The following is a 21,075-nucleotide window of genomic DNA, read 5'->3' as shown; positions in this document are numbered from 1 at the left end:
ATTAAATCGCCAGGGTGGCTGCGGGAGGGTTTTTTTTAAATAAAAAAAAAACTATTTCATGCAGCCAACTGAAAGTTGGCTGCATGAAAGCCCACTAGAGGGCGCTCCGGAGGCGTTCTTCCGATCGCCTCCGGCGGCCAGAAGTAACACGGAAGGCCGCAATAAGCGGCCTTCCGTGTTTCGCTTACCTCGTCGCCATGGCGACGAGCGGAGTGACGTCATGGACGTCAGCCGCCTCCGATCCAGCTCTTAGCGCTGGCCGGAACTGTTTGTTCCGGCTACGCTGGGCTCGGGCGGCTGGGGGGACCCTCTTTCGCGCGCTGCACGCGGCGGATCGCCGCGCTGCAGCGGCGATCAGGCAGCACACGCGGCTGGCAAAGTGCCGGCTGCGTGTGCTGCTTTTTATTTGGTGAAAATCGGCCCAGCAGGGCCTGAGCGGCAGCCTCTGGCGGTGTTGGATGAGCTAAGCTCGTCCAGACCGCTCAGCTGGTTAAAGAACAACTGACTGGAGAGGGATATGGAGGCTGCCATATTCATTTCTATTTAAACAATGCACATTGCCTGGCTGTCCTGCTGATCCTCTGCCTCAATACTTTTAGTCAAGACCCTTAACAACGTTCAGACTAACCAGCAAGCTCATGGTGAACCAGAACTGCTTGCTGGTTAGTCTGAACCTCTCAGTGTTACAAGCCTTACTCCATAGAGCCAAATTAATCCATGCCATGCACTGATGAGGATCAAACAATCCCAAACTGTATGCATGTTGGATTATTATGGCTCTGTAGAAATTAACAAGCTGACACATCATTGCATTTCAGTGGTTCTGAAGGTGTGTTTAGCTTCTAAGGGTAACAATGGTTAATTTGCATATATTTAGCAGTGATGCACTGGGAGACATCTCAAGCTCACTCCAACCTGAATTATCGCAAATTCTTTCTGTTTTAAGAAAGCAAACTCTTGTTACCCTTAACAAGCATGCAGATTCAGTTGTTTGACTGCACTTGTTTCAGGAGTGTGATTCAGACACTACTGATGCATTAAAGATCAACAGGACACCAGGCAACTGGTATTGTTTAAAAGGAAATAAATATGGCAGCCTCCATATCCCTCTCAGGTCAGTTGTTCTTTATCTCAGCAATCTCTCAACAACCCACCCTACAATCTAATAAAACCCAGATATGGGCTCAATTTCCATTAAGTGCAGGCCAGGTGTGCAGGATCACACATTCTCCAATGTTCTTTCTCCCTTGAAACCCTTACAAAAATGAAATAACATATAGGGCCTGATTTATAAATCTGTTGAAAGAAATATGCAAATACATATAATAATCTTGTTCTATTTTGGAGTAGAAAGGACATTCTCCTTAGTTGTCATGAATATCCACCCCCATGCTGTTGAGATCCAGTGAGCTGAAGAAGTTGTGCCAACGGGTGGGCGTTCTATGTCAGCAGAGGTCATGTGATACTTCACAAGCCAGTGTCTGAGCTTTCATGCACAGGTCAACCATGTATAAGCTGTATTTACCCGGAAAGTCAATGCCCATTTTAGAGAGACCTGCTTGCTTGGAGTTTCCCAACTAATGCTAAGCATTTCATTGAAGTACCCCCACGGCCCAAGCTTAGACTGGGAGCTCTCTAAATAAACCAGCCAGCGTGTAATTGTAGAAAGAGAAATAGTGATGGGGATGTGTCATTTACTAAATGATGTAAATATGCAAATCAGCATTCTCTGGAAAGACTTCCTGTTACCAGCTGTCCCAGCATCCACAGACATGCCCAGGAGTTCAGGCTTTGCAGTTGGAAGTGTTGTTGATGCTAAATACTGAAGAATCAACTCAAAAAATCCCTCTTTCACTGCCAGGCAGATTCTTGTTGCTATCATTTATTCATTTTTAGGTTTTTATTTTAAATGATTATTTATGGTATGGGTGCATTTAAAAAGGAACTCTATCGCCCACGATGAATGAGTTTAACAAACAGGAAGCTGTCATGGCCATGGGAGGGGTTTCACCTCAATATCAGCCACACCGACATCTGTGATGATTTATCCAAGACAGGGTAAAGATTTCCTGTGGGAAAGAAAGTATTGTCTACTGATTGGGATGAAGTTCGATCCGGGGTTAAAGTTCCTCATTAAAGTGCACAAAAAGCCAGCATTCCTGAAGAAACCTCTAGGCCCGTTAGGCCCATGAGCCACCTGATCTCTGCTACAGAGGAGGATCAGGCAAAGATCACATGTTCCACCACGTCACTTTAGTCATCTGACCAGCTGTTGTGGAATTATGGGAAAAAATTTTTTCCTGCAGAAATGTAGTTTAATGAGAAACCGTAACCAAGAATTGAATTTCATCCCAATCAGTAGCTGATACCCCCTTTCCCATGAGAAATCTTTTCCTTTTCACAAACGGAGCATCAGGGGGCGCTGTATGGCTGATATTGTGGTGAAACCCCTCCCACAGCGTGATGTCAGGACCATGGTGCTGACATCACACTATGGGAGCCTTGCTGCATTGTAGGAAATAACAGCTGTTTACAACTGCCAAAAATGCGAGCAACATCTCCTTCCACTGACCTCACCTGCCAGCAGTAAAAATGTCACCATGTGACAATTTCAGAATGTAAATCAGGGAGAGGAAAGATTTTTACAATGGGCAAACACTGACTAAATCATTTATACATAATTATTGTAAAAATGAAGCACTTTTTTTATTACATTATTTTCTCTGGAGGCCCTCTTTAAGTTTCTTAGGCCTTGTTCACACTTGCACAAAGTGCAGATGGCTGTGCGATTAGAACGTAGCGGTCACAGGGTTTGCCTGAGGAAAGGAGAAAGTCTCCTGAAACATGTTGTTTCTTATTTTTACCAGTATACAGGACAGGAAAATTCTTTTCCCTCAATCAAGGAGATTTTGCCTCCAATTAATAAGTTCAATAGATTTTCGTTAGAAATCGTGTAATATATTCCCCACAGATTCCATCCGAATTATTGAATCTGATGAAAATCGAACGAGAAAATCGATGCTCATTTGGCCTGCTTCAAAAATGCAGCATATTATTATTGTTTATATAGCACTGAGATCTTCCACAGTACTGTACAGAGTATATTGTCCTGTCACTAATCCCTATCATAGTCATATGTCTATATCATATAGTTATTGTAATCTAGGGTGAAACCAATTAACTTATTGCTATGTTTTTGGGATGTGGGAGGAAACCAGAGTTCCCACTGGAAACCCACACAGACACAGGGAGAACATACAAACTCCACACAGATAGTGCCCTGGCTGGGATTCAAACCAGGGACCCAGCGCTGCAAGGCAAGAGAGCTAACCACTACACCACTATGCTGCTGTAACAATACATTATACAAAATACAAAATAATACAATCCTGCTTTTAATAACGCTTCTTTTTCAGACAATCATAGTGGATTCACATACATGCATCCATTATAGGGTCACTTTAAAAGTGTCCTACGAACCCTCCAATATGATGGGACCTGATGCTGAATGGAGTAATGGTTAAGGGCTCTGCCTCTGACACAGGAGACCAGGGTTCGAATCTCGGCTCTGCCTGTTCAGTAAGCCAGCACCTATTCGGTAGGAGACCTTGGGCCAGTCTCCCCAACACTGCTACTGCCTATAGAGCGCGTCCTAGTGGCTGCAGCTCTGGCGCTTTGAGTCCGCCAGGAGAAAAGCGCGATATAAATGTTCTGTGTTTGTTTGTTTGTTTGTTTTGTTTGATGCACAAAAGGCTGATACATTTTCAGCAATTTTACCAGGGGAACACTGCCTGTTACACTATTAGCACCACACACGTTACCGGTGTAACACACACATTACCATAGCAACGCACGCATTATGCCAGCAACACACATGGCACTAATACAGTAATGGGCAATGCTTCCCTGTTGTTAGTATCGGTAACATTTACCCCCCCTTTGTGCATCCAGCCTATGGACTCTATTACTCTCGTGTCCTGTTAGCATGTTCTACAGCTCTGTGAGTTCCTGACTGTGGCATAACAAGGTGCTTGGGGCCCCAGTGTGAATTTACATGGGTTCCCAACCACTGTATTCATATGGCTAAACCGAACAAGGACAGCTGCAGTGTCAGAGAGGTGTAATTATACTAAGGAAACATAGGGAACCTAAACTAATGCAGAAAGAAAGAGTTTAACTTACTTGGGGCTTCTACCAGCCCCTGCAATCAACTCAATGATCCTCCGGTCACCCGCCGTGGCTCAGTTTCGATGTTGCTGAATGAGGCAGTTGATAACGCCTGCGCATCCCTGGCCATGCACGTCCTCGTTCATGCTCCCATTGTCGGGAACGTCCTGCGCATGGGCAGTACAAGAAAATCTCTACTGGGCATGCGCAGGATGCTCCCGGGGATGTGAGGACGCACACAGTCAGGGCCACGCAGGTGCAGTGGCCATCGACTGGCAGAATTGAAACTCAGCCATGGCGGGGGACCGGAGGATCATTGAGTACTGGTGTGGGCACAGGGGGAACGCAGGGGGCCAGTAGAAGCTCCAGGTAAGTTCCCTTTAAGGACTACCGCTAGTCAATCCACATATAGAGGTGTTCATTCCAGCATAGCACCTATGAATTTAAAATAAGATGGATGAAGCAGGGACCTCTTGTCCAGGGGTCCCAGTGCGGTCACAACCTTTGCATCCCATATTGCTACGCCACTGTTCCATGCTTCGTCAGTGAATCACAAAGCTGAAGCCAAATGATCAGACCAGTAAATAACATTTCTCAGAAGTGAAGTTAGCGACGGAAGCTTCCATATATCTTGAAAACAGGTTTCTTAAGATATGTAGACTACACATCATTAGCATCAGCAATACTGAGGGTTAGAAATCCCATCTGCCTGAAGTGAGAATGTTGCCTAAGGTGACAGAGAAGTTCACTTCAAACCTGTTACACCTGCTACAGCTTCCCTCACCTCTGCTCGGATTACTTCACTAATTGCATAAAAATAAAGTCACTTAACCGTCCCTTTGTGTGTCAAATGTAGAGACTCATAAGAAAGAAAACATATATCAAAACTGTACCTTGGGACTCGATTGGCTGAAAATAATCCTTAGGCTACAGTATTCTCACATGAAAAAGCCTACTTGTATGGTACAATTGGCAGGTTGTAATTTAAAACCTATCTCAAAGAACAGATCTAACAATACCCCCTAACAGCGTAGAAATTAGAGTAATAAAACAATATCTTTTTTTGTACACTGAGGTACCTGCAGCTAAAAATCATATCTTGAAAATGTAATCACATGACCAGAAGAGTACAGGGAGTGGTTTCAAACTCTGTGGGAGGGGGCTGCCGCTGCCACTTACTAAGGGTGGTCAAATGAGATCCAAATAATTCCACGTTTATTCAGGATTATTACAATTTTGGAAGCAACTTTATGCAACTTGAAAATGAACCAGTTGTGCCAAGGTGGCAATCGACTGGTCCATTTTCTCAAGCTGCATATACAGTATTTGCATACAAATTTTGTTGTATTTGCGGTGGGGATGCGATACTCCTGCCGCATCCCACTTGTAATGCTTGGGGGTTATACTTTGACCACCGAGAGCAACAAGGCTGGTAGCTGAATAATGGAAGAGGCTACACAGGCTGCCCAGAGCAACTGCAGCTCTGGGCTTCCGATATCGCTACAAATAAAACACAATGGCAGTGCAGTGCGATGTTGCGCTGCCTTAGCAATAGCAAGCATTCAGACAGGTACAAGACAGGAATATAGATTGGAGCGTAACTAGTAGCAACCGCAGCTCACAGTCACGTCCACAGAAGCAAAGCAAGCAGGCTAACAACAGTCACCAGCAAGCATCCACCCAGGCAAGACTACAGGATAGTCGTCCTAATAGCAACCGCAGTAACTAATAGCAACCGCAGCCTATAGTTACGTTCCCAGAAACTAGAGTAGCAGGAATACTACCAGTCACTAACATGGTGATGGCAGAATCCAAGCTATCAGGATAGTGGACTTCACTGACCCACGGCGGATGCAGCGAACGTCCATCAGGCATGGAACTAGGCAATACACAATAATAAGAAAAATAACAAACGGCTCAACTAACGGATAAATATATATTAGCAAGTCTGCATATATATTTATCAAGAAACTAGCTAAAGCACAAGTAATAAGGTTGCATAGAACTACAACAACAGAACTATACAGAGTAACAAGGTGCCCAGCAGACCAGCGTAGTGACTGCTATGACGGGCAGGGTCTAAAATGGGAGGCAGACTTTTAAACCGGCATCAGCCAATGGATGCAAGTATGCAAATTTCCACACAGCTGAATGGTAATCACTCAACCCTGAGTTGGCTTGATTACCATTTGCTAGCTGGCTGTGAATGCAAAGGACTCCCATAAGAAACACATGCAGTATTATGTAACAACATGCATGCAGGAAATCCAGGGCTATCTGGCCACAGCTCAGCTGCAACAACAATTGGTGGAATGATGACAGCATCCTGAGCTGCCCAGAACTGCAGAGCGATTGCAAATGACAATGAGACTTATTGCGAATGCACAACCGAATGCAAGCAGATAAGCCAGAACTGTCCGTTTGCAGCTCCACTGCAACGGACAGAATACGTTACAGGAGGGATCCTTACACCACTGCAATGCAAAAAGTGACAAACATCTGATCCTGCGGCAGAGTGCGCTGGCAGGGTCCTATGCATGACCCCCCCCCCCCCCACTCAGTGACATAGTCCCTGCTAGACAGGAAGTACGCACTGGTATTGCCATCAGTCCACATATGCAACACACAGCGCTGTCGTTCACACATAGTACATCGCACATAGACTTCCATTACCCAAAGCACCGTGCATTAATAAGCTTGCAGTAATGTGCTGTTGCCCTGTTGCCCTTGTGTCAACTCAGATACTTCCAGTGCACCGCAGGACACCACAATGAGTGTAAAAGTTTCCATAGACTTTCATTTCTTTTGCAGCTCCTTGCGGGAAAATAGAGTGATACAACATATGCTTAGCCTTCAAGTGTAAAAGAGGCCTCAAAGTGATCTATTTGACATTAGCTATTCAAAGTGTTTACACAGACAAAACACAAATTCTGCCACTGAGAGCCTAAACAGGTCTAGGGAAACCTTAGTGCTTAGTGTGGGGCTGTAACTCTGCACTGCAGCCTGCATTTATACTGCTTTTCAGCATAGAAAGAAAGGAACTGTGACCTGAATAAGTGACAGCAATCAGAAAGCACTGCGCACAGCAGCTTGGCTTTTGTATCAAAGGTAGACTGTAAACAGTGTGTCCCATGAGGCTGCGAAATGGAGCAAAACACAAGATATCACCAGAGACCCAATTCTACTTTATACAGTACAATCTAGCTATAGTAAACTTGGATGTTGTACCTCTGGTTATAGTAAACTAAGTGTCTAGGTCCAGGCCAAGTGCTATAATAAGTATGCAGGGGTAGCGCTGGATATAGTAATCTCGGATATAATAGAACTTCAAGCAGTTCAAATCTGTTTACCGGCATGTATTGCACTGGAAACCTAGACACTGTTGTGGTCATGTTCAGGGATAGATAGGTACATCCCAGAGGGATAGATAGGTACATCCCAGAGGGATAGATAGGTACATCCCAGAGGGATAGATAGGTACATCCCAGAGGGATAGATAGGTACATCCCAGGTAGGCAGCAATGCACAATTAATAAATACTTGAGGAGGTCAATGAATCTGTTGCCTTAAAGGATACCCGAGGTGACATGTGACATGACGAGATAGACATGTGTATGTACAGTGCCAAGCACACTAATAACTATGCTGTGTTCCTTTTTTTTCTTTCTCTGCCTGAAAGAGTTAAACATCAGGTATATAAGAGGCAGTTCCTGTCTGACTCAGGACTGGGTCAGATTACAGTGTGACCCTCACTGATAAGAAATTACAACTATAAAACACTTTCCTATCAGAAAATAGCTTCTTAGAGCAGGAAAGAGATACAAAGGGTCAATAGTTCATAGATTTTAGCTCTGGCATACTTCAATGAATGTGTCATTGAGCAAAAACAATAATACATTAAAAACTTAAAAAGTAGATTTAAATTTAGAATGAAACTGTGCAATATCTTAAAAGGTCATTTTAGAAAAAGGAGGATAGATACAGTTGTTTATTTCATTTGTTTATTTTTACCTTGGTGTCCTTTAAAGGGAAACTGAAGTGAGAGGGATATGGGGGCTGCCTTATTTATTTCTTTGTAAACAATACCAGTTGCCTGACAGTCCTGTTGATCCTCTGTCTCTAATATTTTTAGCCATAGACAAGCATATGCAGATCTGATGTTTCTGACAAAAAATGTCAAGATTTTCCGCATGTTTGTTTTAGGTGAGTGATTTGGACACTACTGCAGCCAAAGATCAGCATGACTGCCAGAAAACTAGTATAGTTTACAGTAAATAAATATGGAAGCCTCCATATACATACATCCAGTATACAGTGACGTTTCTGTATGGCACTTGGCCACAGACTGTTGCCCACGGGATTGAGTCACAATCATAGTGCAATTATAATAATTATTATCCTCACTTCTCACCATAGAGAGGGTTGCAGAAAGGTTAGTGAAATAGTGGTTGTGCAATAGCAGTGATGTGCACACGCCTCTAGTGTTGTCCTGGATTAACTACAACTATTTCCACTGCAGGCTGTGGGGTTATAATCCCAATCCTGCTACAAAAATAACTATCTATTGATGCAAAGCAAGTGAAAACAGCGCCAGAGATTTTGGCGCAGCCAGCGCCGTCATAAGCTGTAATAGGAATTCCGGCCAAAGCGGCACTTAAACAGTAATTTGGGTGCCGTCAAAAGATGGAGTCCAAATTACTATTAAAAAAAGCATAATTCGGCCACCAGCGATAGCTGGAAGCCGAAGTACCTATTTCCCCACTGTCCACGGCAACCTGGAAGGGGAATAGTACTTGACACCGCCGGGACTTTTGCAGGAGCAGGGTGAGACTTTTTTGGCTTTACCCTGTGCCCAAATGTCCTGGTGGCTTAATTATATGTACGCCTAATGATGTTCTATTTTTACTTTTTTTTAATGTGACTGAGCCTATGGATTTCTCTTTTGCAAGTTGTGCAGACATACAACTGTTCTGCTGTTTGTTGTTTATAATCCTTAAAAAATCAATAAAATGATTTGTTAAAAAGAAAAAGTACCTTACTTTACTACCTGGAGGATAATTAAATAAGCAGTCAAACTACAGTCATTGAAAAGCTTAGCTAAGGGATCCTGCCTTCTTCAGAAAAAGCTTCAGGCTGGGTGCACACATAGCAGAAACGCTATCTTTGCGTAAAACGCTGCGTTTTTTATGCTAATGGAAGTCTATGGGCTGCAGGAAAAAACACATATAAAAATGCATATGCGTTTTCTATGCGTTTTCAAACCTGTGTTTTTAAAAACGCTGGTTTTGTTGCATAATATTCATATACGCATGAAAACGTAAATAATGAAAATCAATGGGAACGCAATGGTATGCGTTTTTCATGTGTTTTCCATGCGTTTTTATATATGTTACGGCCAGAGCCCTAAGTTTGGCCACTTCTAGTTCTGGTCGGCCACTTCGGGTTCTGGCCGGCCAATGCGCGAAGTGGCCGCTGCGCTGCGGCCAATGTTAGAAATGGATTGATTCCTCTCAGGTTAATGTATCTTCTGGCCGCAGCGCAGCGGCCAAACGTATCACAACTGAATTTATTGCAATTCAGCCGGCGGCAATGTAACAATTCAAGCCGCCGGCTTTTTCTCTGCGCCTCTCTCTCCTCCCCCCCCCCCCTCTCGCTCCTCTTCTATGGGCAGCCGGCGGGGACATGCGTGTCCCCGAGAGTTGTTCGTGGCGCCAGGGCAGCAGAGCGGGGAGGCTGCAGACATTGCTTCTGCCAGCACCCGCTCTGCAAGAACGGCAGGATTCCCCTGCCGCGACGAACGACTCCGGCTGCCACTCGTGTCCCCGCCGGCTGCCCATAGAAGAGGAGCGAGAGGGGGGGGGGGGGGGGGGAAGGAGAGAAAGGTGCAGAGAAAAAGCCGGCGGCTTGAATTGTTACATTGCCGCCGGCTGAATTGCAATAAATTAACTAAGTTGTGATACGTTTGGCCGCTGCGCTGCGGCCAGAAGATACATTAACCTGAGAGGAATCAATCCATTTCTAACATTGGCCGCAGCGCAGCGGCCACTTCGCGCATTGGCCGGCCAGAACCCGAAGTGGCCGGCCAGAACTAGAAGTGGCCAAACTTCGGGTTCTGGCCGTAACATATACATATTTTCCTTAAAATATATATATTTTTTTCTGTATTTCCGCTTCCTGTCCTAACTGGAAATATAAAAACGCATGGAAAAGCATCTAAAACTCATATGCGTTTTGTATATGGGAAACGCAAATGCATTAAAACGCAGTAAAAACACACAAAAAACGCACACATTAATATAAAACATGACATAAAACGCAGCCTTTCAAGTTATGTTATGTGTGCTCCCAGCCTCAAGCATAGCTCCTGATAACTAATGAAATATGGTTCACTTTTTACTTCACTTCAATAACAAGATATGAGAAGACAGCGGGGAACCCACTGTCTGCATAACGTCTGCAGCACAAAGGTTTCTTTGCATGTTTTCATCCCCAAGGTCAGGGAATATGTTGGTCAATAATAATAATAAACCCCATCCAATTGGCTTGATAAGTAAAACATTTGTGAAACACCAAGATCAGCACATTACTTAAGGAGAAACTCCGACCAAAAATTGAACATTATCCCAATCAGTAGCTGATACCCCTTTTTACGTGACAAATCTATTCCTTTTCACAATCAGACCATCAGGGGGCGCTGTATGACTAATATTGTGGTAAAACCCCTCCTACAATAAACCCCTCCCACAAGAAAAGTACGTACTTTTTTTGGCAGTTTCCTGTCTGTGAACCTTGTTGCATTGTGGAAAATAGCTGTTACAGCTGTCCAACTGGCAAAAACCATGCAGCAGCTACATCACCTGCCAACAGTAAAATGTTCACTGGAGTTCCTCTTTAAAGGTTCTACAGCCAGTTCAGAAACTGTGCCACTGCTTCAGAATCCTGTAATACTCAAGGAACATACATAGTCCTTCCACAACAGACAACACATAACACTACCACTACATACAGCCTGGCAACATGCTATGGCACACATGGGGTTGCCTTCAGCCGATACAGTATTTAGGGTAGAATGTGTTTCTGCTACTCTGTACTACAGGGCATTGGTGCAACTGAGCAGCATGTGACATAGCATGGTGGCCTTCTCTCCGCCATTCATATTGAGTGCTAGGAAGCACTTGACCAGAGCACAAGAGCATCTGACAGGTGGTTAATTTACTGCCATGAGCTATCAGAATTGATAGGGGCCTTAAAGCCCGTACCCACTACGCACTTTTTCCAGTGATGTTTTCTGACAACGGGTGATTTGTTGAATGATCATTTTCCAATCTCACGACATGGGTACAGGTGCGCGATTACGCGAACAACGCTTAACGACAAAAATGGCCATCTTTTTTTTTTACAATAAAGCAGATCGGATCTTTAAGATCCTCGACCACTCCAGCACAAAGTACCACGATCGCCTGAACTCTTGTTCATGCCCGTCGCGTATACCTGCCACCAGGAAGGTACACCGGAGAGCGATCACAGTTGTGGGACGTTGCTGGGATCCATCTTCCTGGGTCGAGAGGTGAGTATTCAGCTTTAGGCTATGTTCACAGGGAGCAGCTGTGTTGTGTTCCTTGTAAAACCGGAATACAACACAACACACAGGAAAAGTCCCATCGTATGTTATGTGAGCCTGGCGTTGCGTGCAAAGTGTGCTTCACTGCCTCTGCTAACACATGCGTTATGCTGTAACACACTGCATGCTCCACAATGGGATACCGCACTCTGTTGGATCCCATCACACCGGATGCACTCTGAATGTTACATAGACTTACAATTACAGTGCGATACAACACCTCACTGAGAACATACTGTAGCCTAAGTGTAGAGAAATCCTATTATAAGCTTTAGCATTATCAAAAAAGGGATCTTTTTATAGTTGTATAGTGTGTACTGTTAGCAGTAGGGCCTAGAGGACTTCAGGGCACTGAAGACAAAAAGTGCAGAGAATACTTTGTGCTGCTGTTCTTTGCTGACTTTTACAATCTGCTGTCTTCTCATACAATGATAGGAAGATTCGACGAATAGACAGATTTCTCTCTAATCGTATCTAATCATAGAAAGCTCTGTAGTAAGCCCATACACCACAGGCCAATTTTCTATTGATTTCAGCATGAAATCTCTTGGGAATTGGCCTTTTGGCGCCGCATCCACTGTCTCCATCACTGCCCTGTAGTGTAAATGTGCCTCCTATGTGTGCATTTATACTTTACATGTCCACTGTTGCCCATCGCGGTGCCCATTAATCTATTCTCTTCCTACATTTACAACTCACGCGCTGCCGGTGTATAGCATGTGGTGCGTATGTGACACCAGCAGCGTGTGAGACGCAAATAGAAGAAGCGGAAGATGACTGGGCCCGCATCCTTCGCAGCGGACAGGTAAAGTATGAATGCACACATGGGGATGGGGGGGAGGGGGGGGGGCGGGGGTACATTTACACACATTTACACTGGGGGGGGCAGCAGCCAGGGATTTCCGTTATGTTTGACACTATATCTCGCGCTATTACCACCGCCGCGCATCCGATTGACCACATCGGCCCGAGATTAACCAGCATGTCTGATCGATACATTATTATTATTTTTATTTATATAGCGCCAACATCTTCCGTAGCGCTGTACATAGTACAAACAAATAATGGGGAACAAATATACATAAGAACTACAATACACTGTACAGTCATGACATTGAATAGTAGAAATACAAATACATATATTGTTGATGTGTAGTTGGTACATATGCATATGTTAAAATTACAGCAGTATGAGAAACACTAGGAGGAGGTCCCTGCCCTTGCGAGCTTACGATCTAGAGGATACATTCAACCAATTGCGGTCCAAAATTGGTTGCATCGATTGGGCTTGCTCTTAGCAGCACTGATTTTCATCCGATTCAGTAATAATTATTGAATCGGATAGTCGATCGGCAACCTAGTCGCGTGATGTAAGGGCACCTTTACCATGTAACTTTACCACTTTAACTTATTCCCTGATGATGGCGGAAGGCCGAAACCTTGGTCGGAAGAGGAGAATGGGCATTTCTACCTGTAACGCCAGTAGTGGCAGTGGATTTACGGTGCACTTTACCCCAGGGTCAGTGCAATACCTTACATGCGATTTTCTGCCGCCAGGGTCCAGTGTGCATGGACCCTCAATGTGAGTTGTTGTTTAAATTTGTTTTATGTGTTTTATTAAAGTGTACCTCCCTGTGCAATGAAGTAAAAGCCTGATTGAAGTCTTAATGCTTTGGTGGTAGCCACATCACTCTGTTTTGTGAGCACTGGGTGACTGCAGGCACTACAGAGGGGAGTTACACGCAGAGCCGGGACAAGGCCCTCCAGCACCCAAGGCTGAGACACTAAAATACGCCCCTCCATCCCTCCCACCCCACCAATCACACACTGATTGCTATTAGAGTAAGAGGTGCCCCAGGTCCCCCAACACCTTAATCTCTTGTTATCTGGCTTGCAGTCAACGCCATGTACCCCCATTTCTTATTTCTCTTTGCTTCAAATACAATAAGGGAATGATAGTTGAGTGAGTTGTGCGCCCCCTCCTACACTGCGCCCCTGAGGCTGGAGACTCTCTCACCTCTGCCTCGGCCCTGCCCTGGTTACACGGTTCAGGTGCCAGGGAATATACTGATCTTGTCACCTTTACACTTTTACCATGTAACTTTATCACAGTTTACCGATTAGCAGCTACATTAAAGGCGTTCTCTAAAGAAAGATATTAAAGCTCTGTATTCATTGAAATCAATCAGTTTATTATTCTTTCCCGCAGGATGTTACATGGTAAGAGGTTACATTTGCAGATTTGTTCCGCTGAGACATACAAAGGACTTGTTTTCCCACAGCTGTTTGGATTTATCTGTGGGACTTGCCTATGCTTCATCCTCACTCCGTGTACTACGGAAATCAAATTACTAAGGTGTAGTTTAGTAAACAAAAGGTTCCCAATACAGCTTTGCAAGTAGTGTTCTTTCTTACTTCATGTGAAGGTTGCAGAGCAGCTGCTGTCCTTTAAGGTGGCCATACACTATTGATTTTTTTTTGGTCAAACGATTATTAAAACAGATTAAATGATCAAATTGGATGAAAAACCAGTACACAATTTTATGTCCAATCGATTCATATTGGCCGATATTCAATCGGATTTTTAAAATAAATCGAGTAGGTTGGGTTATATCAGTCAATGGAATAAGAATTGAGTGTTTTCAATTATGTGTTCGATTGACCTCTAATCGATCTTTTTTTCAACGCATGCTCTTTCAGCAATTTAGGCGTTCCACACAACAGGATTGTTATATGGATCAATTCGGACATACATGACATTATCGATCACAGAAACCAATCGATTAAAGGACAGAAATGGAATAAAAATTGACTCTAGTGCATGGCCAAAAAAATTATTATTGTTCCATCGATTCATTTATTTTGAATCAATTCCAATTATCGTTTGGTCGATCAATCATACTGTAATTGACCATTGTATGGCCAGTATTACACTAGTGTCCCTCATGCACCAATCACAGAACCCCTGGCGGTCCCCAGTCAGATGAGAGTGTCATAATGATTTTATGTAATGGTCGCCATACACTTATCCTCTATATTTACGTTTGATAAACTCTTATATTTGATTCTTAAATCGAATTGAGGGTGAATTGAATACTCTTTTGGATGCTTGATCAATGAAAAGCGATGAATATTGGGCTGAAAATTCAAGTTCTGACAACCAAGCAGGATGGAAAATTTTATCCGATTGCACAGAAATTTGCTGTTATTTTAGCTGTTTATTTTTATCAAGTCTGGATATGTTTACAGTGGTGCTGTGCAGTGCAATGTAATGGCTGCATTGTAGCACAGAACATTGCACTGCGATGCAACACCTTTGCGATGTTCACAGTGCAGCTGGTGCTATATTACCACGTATGACATCCCATCGCACTGCATGTTGTGCATTATTGCAACGCGCGTGCTTTAACAGTGAAGCATACTTTTCATTCACAAGTGACAAGACAATACACTCTGTACAGCGCTGTGGAAGATGTCAGCGCTGTATAGCGCGTAGATAACGTGAAGCGCCGCTTTTCCGTTTTGTTCCTGCTGTTACAGGAAATGCAACACCCACTGTGAACCTATCCTAATTTCGAGTGATAAAGCTGTACAGTACACTGTTACAATAATAACTCATTTGTCTGCAGGGTTTTATAGGGCTTCCAATCAACATAAACTGTCAACATGAACATGGCAAACATCAGTTTCCAAGGTTTATTTCTAGGTCTCTTGGTTTTGCCAACACTTACTTATAATAACAGTCGCAGACAGATATTTATTTTTCTTTGATCTACAAACCACAGACACTTGTGAAATGGTGCTGAGGCTAAGCATTGGTTACATGATGTAGCATGGCAGGGCATACAGCATTGCACACACTATAAAACACGCATGACATAGGTAAACCTGCAATAGCACTGCCTAATGCGCAGCCAAACTTTTCCCTCTGCACCTTTAAGACACACCTTCCCGAAACTGCTTTACACAATGCTTCGCCGGGTCACTCAGAATGAGCAAATTGCGAAAACAATCGCATGAAAAGCCTGAGGAGAGAACAGGTTCCACTGCTCCCCAGAGCAAGTTCAAAGGCATTTACATGCTTGCAGGAGCCAAGACCACAGCAGCGCCTATTCACTGGTGTACAAGAGGCTGCCCACTGGGTGACCTCTGCCTGGCAAGCCCTCTCCACCCCTAACCATCATCACTGACAGATCCTGGTCAGGGGTCCTGAGCTACCTACACTGGCAACAGGCAATCACAGCTCCTCTCTCAGCACACTTCTACCAGATCGGGAATAGAATCCACACATTCTCAGATCACCCAAATAGATCCACAATCACAGATCCTCTCTCAGCACACTTCTACCAGATCAGGAATAGAATCCACACATTTTCAGATCACCCAAATAGATCCACAATCACAGATCACAGCTCCTCTCTCAGCACACTTCTACCAGATCGGGAATAGAATCCACACATTCTCAGATCACCCAAATAGATCCACAATCACAGATCCTCTCTCAGCACACTTCTACCAGATCGGGAATAGAATCCACACATTCTCAGATCACCCAAATAGATTGCACAGATCACAGCTCCTCTCTCAGCACACTTCTACCAGATCGGGAATAGAATCCACACATTCTCAGATCACCCAAATAGATCCACAATCACAGATCCTCTCTCAGCACACTTCTACCAGATCGGGAATAGAATCCACACATTCTCAGATCACTCAAATAGATCCACAATCACAGATCCTCTCTCAGCACACTTCTACCAGATCGGGAATAGAATCCACACATTCTCAGATCACCCAAATAGATCGCACAGATCCCAGCTCCTCTCTCAGCACACTTCTACCAGATCAGGCATAGAATCCACACATTCTCAGATCACCCAAATAGATCCACAATCACAGATCCTCTCTCAGCACACTTCTACCAGATCGGGAATAGAATCCACACATTCTCAGATCACCCAAATAGATCGCACAGATCACAGCTCCTCTCTCAGCACACTTCTACCAGATCGGGAATAGAATCCACACATTCTCAGATCACCCAAATAGATCCACAATCACAGCTCCTCTCTCAGCACACTTCTACCAGATCAGGCATAGAATCCACACATTCTCAGATCACCCAAATAGATCCACAATCACAGATCCTCTGTCAGCACACTTCTACTAGATCGGGAACAGAATCCATGCTTAGATCACCCAAATAGATGCCATAGATCAGTCAGGTAAATCCAATCAGCCATGTGCCAAAATGTATCCAATCTGCCATGTGCCAGATTCAGAATAATCCACACATCTATAGATCACCTAAATAGATCCAATCAGGCTTGTGTCAAAATAGATCCAATCAGACCTGTACCGAAAATAGATCCAATCAGACCTGTACCGAAAATAGATCCAATCAATCCTGAGCCAGATTCAAAATGATTCACACATCTAAAGATCACTCAAATAGATCCAATAGGTCCTGTGCCAGATTCAGAATGGTTCTCACATGTATAGATCACTCAAACAGATCCAATCGGCTTTGTGCCAGACTAGGCAGGTAGGTCTCAATAAGTTTATGAATGTTAGTGAATTGAGAATACAAGGCCATACAATAACATTCCAGCAGGGAAGTGACTAGCAGTGTCTGCACGTTGGCCCATGCAGTGACATAGGACTGTCACTTACCATTCTGAGCAGTGACACATTCCAGAACACTAATAAGACACCCAAATAATAAGAAAGTCCAAGTTCCCAGCACGCGCTCCATCCCGGGGAGTTCAGGAATGGCTCCGTATCAGGGCTCAGCAGTGCAGGGCAGGCATTACACGCGGGCACACAAGAGATTCCAGTGCAATGTCAGCGGCCGGGGACACAGCGAGCTATCTGACAGCACTTGTCTCCTCCACATTCCTCATTCAAGAGAAAGTCACTGCGGCCACGCCCATCCCCGGTCTCATAGGCTAAGAGCCGTCAATGGCTTGAACTGCGAGCCAGAATCCAGCTACCTACTCTACCTGGGTGACGTCACCCCTGCAGGCTGAGCGAGTTGCTACATAACTCGTTAGCTGCTGACATGTTCCACACAAGCTGACAGACTTTATTTCATAGTTTATTATTTAAATTAGATGTCAAACAAACTGCATTGTGTTACTTTCCACTGTCACTCTGCTCGAAATCAGGGAAGAGCTTTCTGTCAGTATCTTTCGAATATTACTAATATTTACTGCGAATCTTGGGACGCTCTTGTGTGGAATGCAGAATAGTGCTAACTACAGAAAAATTGAAAACTATAAACTGTACTGAGACTGTTATGCCATAATAATCCCAACACCAAGCAGGAAAAACATTGGCTGATGTGAAAATAAAAACAGTTCTGGCACTATGAAAATACAGCCTGTGTAATATGACTGTGACTGTCCCTTTCCCCTCTTACATATAAGGATGTGCCCGAAATATAAAGCCTGCACTAGAGGTGGCCAAAAAAACAGCTGCAGTGGAGTTCCACTTACGCTTGTTCACAACTAGGACGTTTTCGCAATTTTTTAAGTGCCTGCGAAAAATCGTCCAGAAAAAGCGTTTGTGCAATGATTCCCTATGAGAGAGTTCACATCTGAGCGGTTCGTTTCCGATCCACTCAGCAAAGCGCTGCCTGTACCATTTTCAAATCCATTTTCCGATTCCGATACCAATTTGCAATTTCGATTTTCCCCGAATGCATTCAAAAGAAATACAGAGGAAAAAAACGCAGCATGCAGTAATGATTAAAAATCGAAATCGGATGTAACACACACCATACAATCTTGGTTGTTCAATCTTACCACTTTCATGTAGTATAAGAGCTTATCCAAACAATCATTCAAGGTATTTTCAATCTGTTGGCCTATACTACATAGATTTGGTAAATCTGTACAACCAAGATTGTATGGTGTGTGTTGAGCTTTAAAGTGATTTTGCTGCAATGGAAGGTATAGGAAAAGCGCAAAACGCTCACAAAATTGCTTTGTGCAGCGATTGCATTCGCGCTTTGATGAATAAATACATTGTAGTTATTCATTTCCGGGTCAAAGAGTTCACTTCCTAACTTGCTTCAGGAGGTGAAAAAGAAATTGCTCTGCAAAAGCGCTTTGAAAAGCCCTTTACACAAAATCGAATCACGCAGGTAAGCACCGGGGGGAGAAAAAAACGCACAAAAAAAATTGAAAATCGATGGCATCAGCGATTTTTATTTTAGATGTGAACAAAGCCTTACTCTGCATGGACGGCGGTGGGTGCGTGGTTACTAGCGGCTGAGAGCAGTAGTGCACCAGAGTTTGGCTACACTATAGCCAAACTCTGGGCTTTCTGATTATCGGGCCAGCCACAGGAGAGAAAACCAGAAATTTGGGAGCCTAGGGCTAATGGACTCTTTGGGCGCCCCATGGGCACTAATGCAAAATATCAGCTATTGGGCGCCCAAAGAAGAAATTTGTGCGCCTGATAAATAGTGGGCACTGGACCAACCCAAACAAAATTTTTCGTTTTGAGAATTAGTGTTTTGAAAAATATCGTTTTGAAATTCGATTTGACGATTATAATTTTGTAACTTATCGTTTTAAAATGTATTATATTAGAAATGTATCACTTTTTGTATTAACATTATTTGCAGTGAAGGGGGTTTTAGGGTTAGGGGTCAGGAAGGGGGGTTTAGGGTTATGCACCACCAGGGGGGGTGTAGGGTTAGGCACCAACAGGGGGGTCTTGGGGTTAGGCACCACCTGGGCAGGGCCGGTTTAAGGGGCCCTGTGGCAAACTGTAGCATTGCCCCCCCCCCCCCCCGCCATTACCCCTCTGCTCCCTGGGGTCCTGCAAGAATAATAGCAGCCATAATTACCTATTGGTCCCGGCGGGTGAGCGATCGGGCAGCGGCTACACTCTGAGACATGCTGTCTCCCTACCACTCTATGACCCGGCGCGTCATGTGTAAACACACACTGGGTCATAGAGTGGGAGGGAGACAGCACGTCTCAGAGTGTAGCCGGCAGAATGTAGCAGGGTTAGCGCTGCGGGCTCAGCAGAGGTCAGGGCCCCGGAGCAATTGCCCCCTTTGCCTCTATGGCCCTGCACCAGGGGAGGGTTCTGTGTGAGAGTAGGGTAAGGTTTATTTGTAATAAAACATCAGTAATATTCAACAATGTTTTATTATGCTCATTACGACTGTAAATATATTTTCATTGTTATAGACAATATTTTGCCGTCGGCATCTTCTGCACCTGCACAAGCATGCGGCCACGCATCTCGTGATCGCACTCACGTGGTCTTAAGCGGTCTATGCAGGCGTAGTACTTCTGCACCTGTGCAGGACACTCCAAGCCACGTGAGTGTGATGACGAGCAGCACGGCCACGAGCTTGCGCAGGTGCAGAAGATGCCGACCTGACGAGGTCGGCATCTCCAACGGAGGGGACCTCAGGCTGAGAGTGGAGCTGCAGGGATATAGGCGCTGCCAGGGGCTGGAGGAAGCTTTTTTTTTTACCTCGGATCTTCCCTTTAAAGTGAACCTTAAGTCAGAAAAAAAAAATTAGTTTTACTCACCTGGGGCTTCTACCAGCCCCCTGCAGCAGTCCTGTGCCCTCGCAGCCACCCACTAATCCTCTGGTCCCCCGCTGCCAGCTAGTTTAGTTTTTGCCGACAGGCCCGTCAGGACTGGCCACGCGTAGCTTTTTCCGCACTCCCGACTGCAATTAGCGCTATTGCGGGCCGCAACGCGTACATAAATACGCGTTGCCGCATATCTATGCGTTCATAAGGCGGCAATGCATATTTTTGTATGCATTGCGGCCCGCAATAGCGCTAATTACAGTCGGGAATACGGAAAAAGCTACGCGTGGCTAGTTCTGACGGGCCTGTCGGCAAAAACGATACTAGCTGGCAGCGGGGGACCAGATGATTAGTGAGTGGCTGCGAGGGCACAGGACTGGTAGCAGCCGCAGGTGAGTAAAACTCGTTTTTTTTTTCTGGCTTAAGTGTCTCTTTAAGACATGCCCTGCCACACTTAAGGTGGATACACACATCAGATAAAAGTCTTTGGAAAATGAAAGATCACAGACCAAATTTACCCACTTCCATGTACTATGAGAGCCATACCTAACAGTCTATTCTATTGAGCTGAACTCCCCATCAGATAAAAAATCTTTGTAAAATGCTGATAACAAGGATGCTGTACACATGCAACAGATCAGTATCTGCAAAAAATCAGTTCCTGCAAATTGCATTCATGGTCTATGATATCTGCAGATCTCATACACACCTTGTTTAACC

The 21,075-nt window shown here is 44.4% G+C and overlaps 1 protein-coding gene across 1 annotated transcript in view; it reads right to left on the bottom strand.

Annotated features, from left to right (window-relative positions):
• Window positions 1-17,654, bottom strand: part of ERBB3 (erb-b2 receptor tyrosine kinase 3) — a 160,289-nt gene extending 142,635 nt beyond the window's left edge. Inside the window, exon 1 of the mRNA XM_068267621.1 lies at window positions 17,465-17,654. Coding sequence (XP_068123722.1) covers window positions 17,465-17,546 — 82 coding nt within the window. The 5' untranslated portion in view covers window positions 17,547-17,654. The remainder of the gene's footprint in view (window positions 1-17,464) is intronic.
• Window positions 17,655-21,075: the final 3,421 nt, after the last annotated feature.

Source organism: Hyperolius riggenbachi, chromosome 2 (genome assembly GCF_040937935.1).
Source record: "Hyperolius riggenbachi isolate aHypRig1 chromosome 2, aHypRig1.pri, whole genome shotgun sequence".
In the NCBI taxonomy this organism is placed as follows: Eukaryota; Metazoa; Chordata; class Amphibia; order Anura; family Hyperoliidae; genus Hyperolius; species Hyperolius riggenbachi.
Note: the sequence above shows the minus strand (reverse complement) of the source record. Positions and strands in the feature narration are given on the sequence as shown.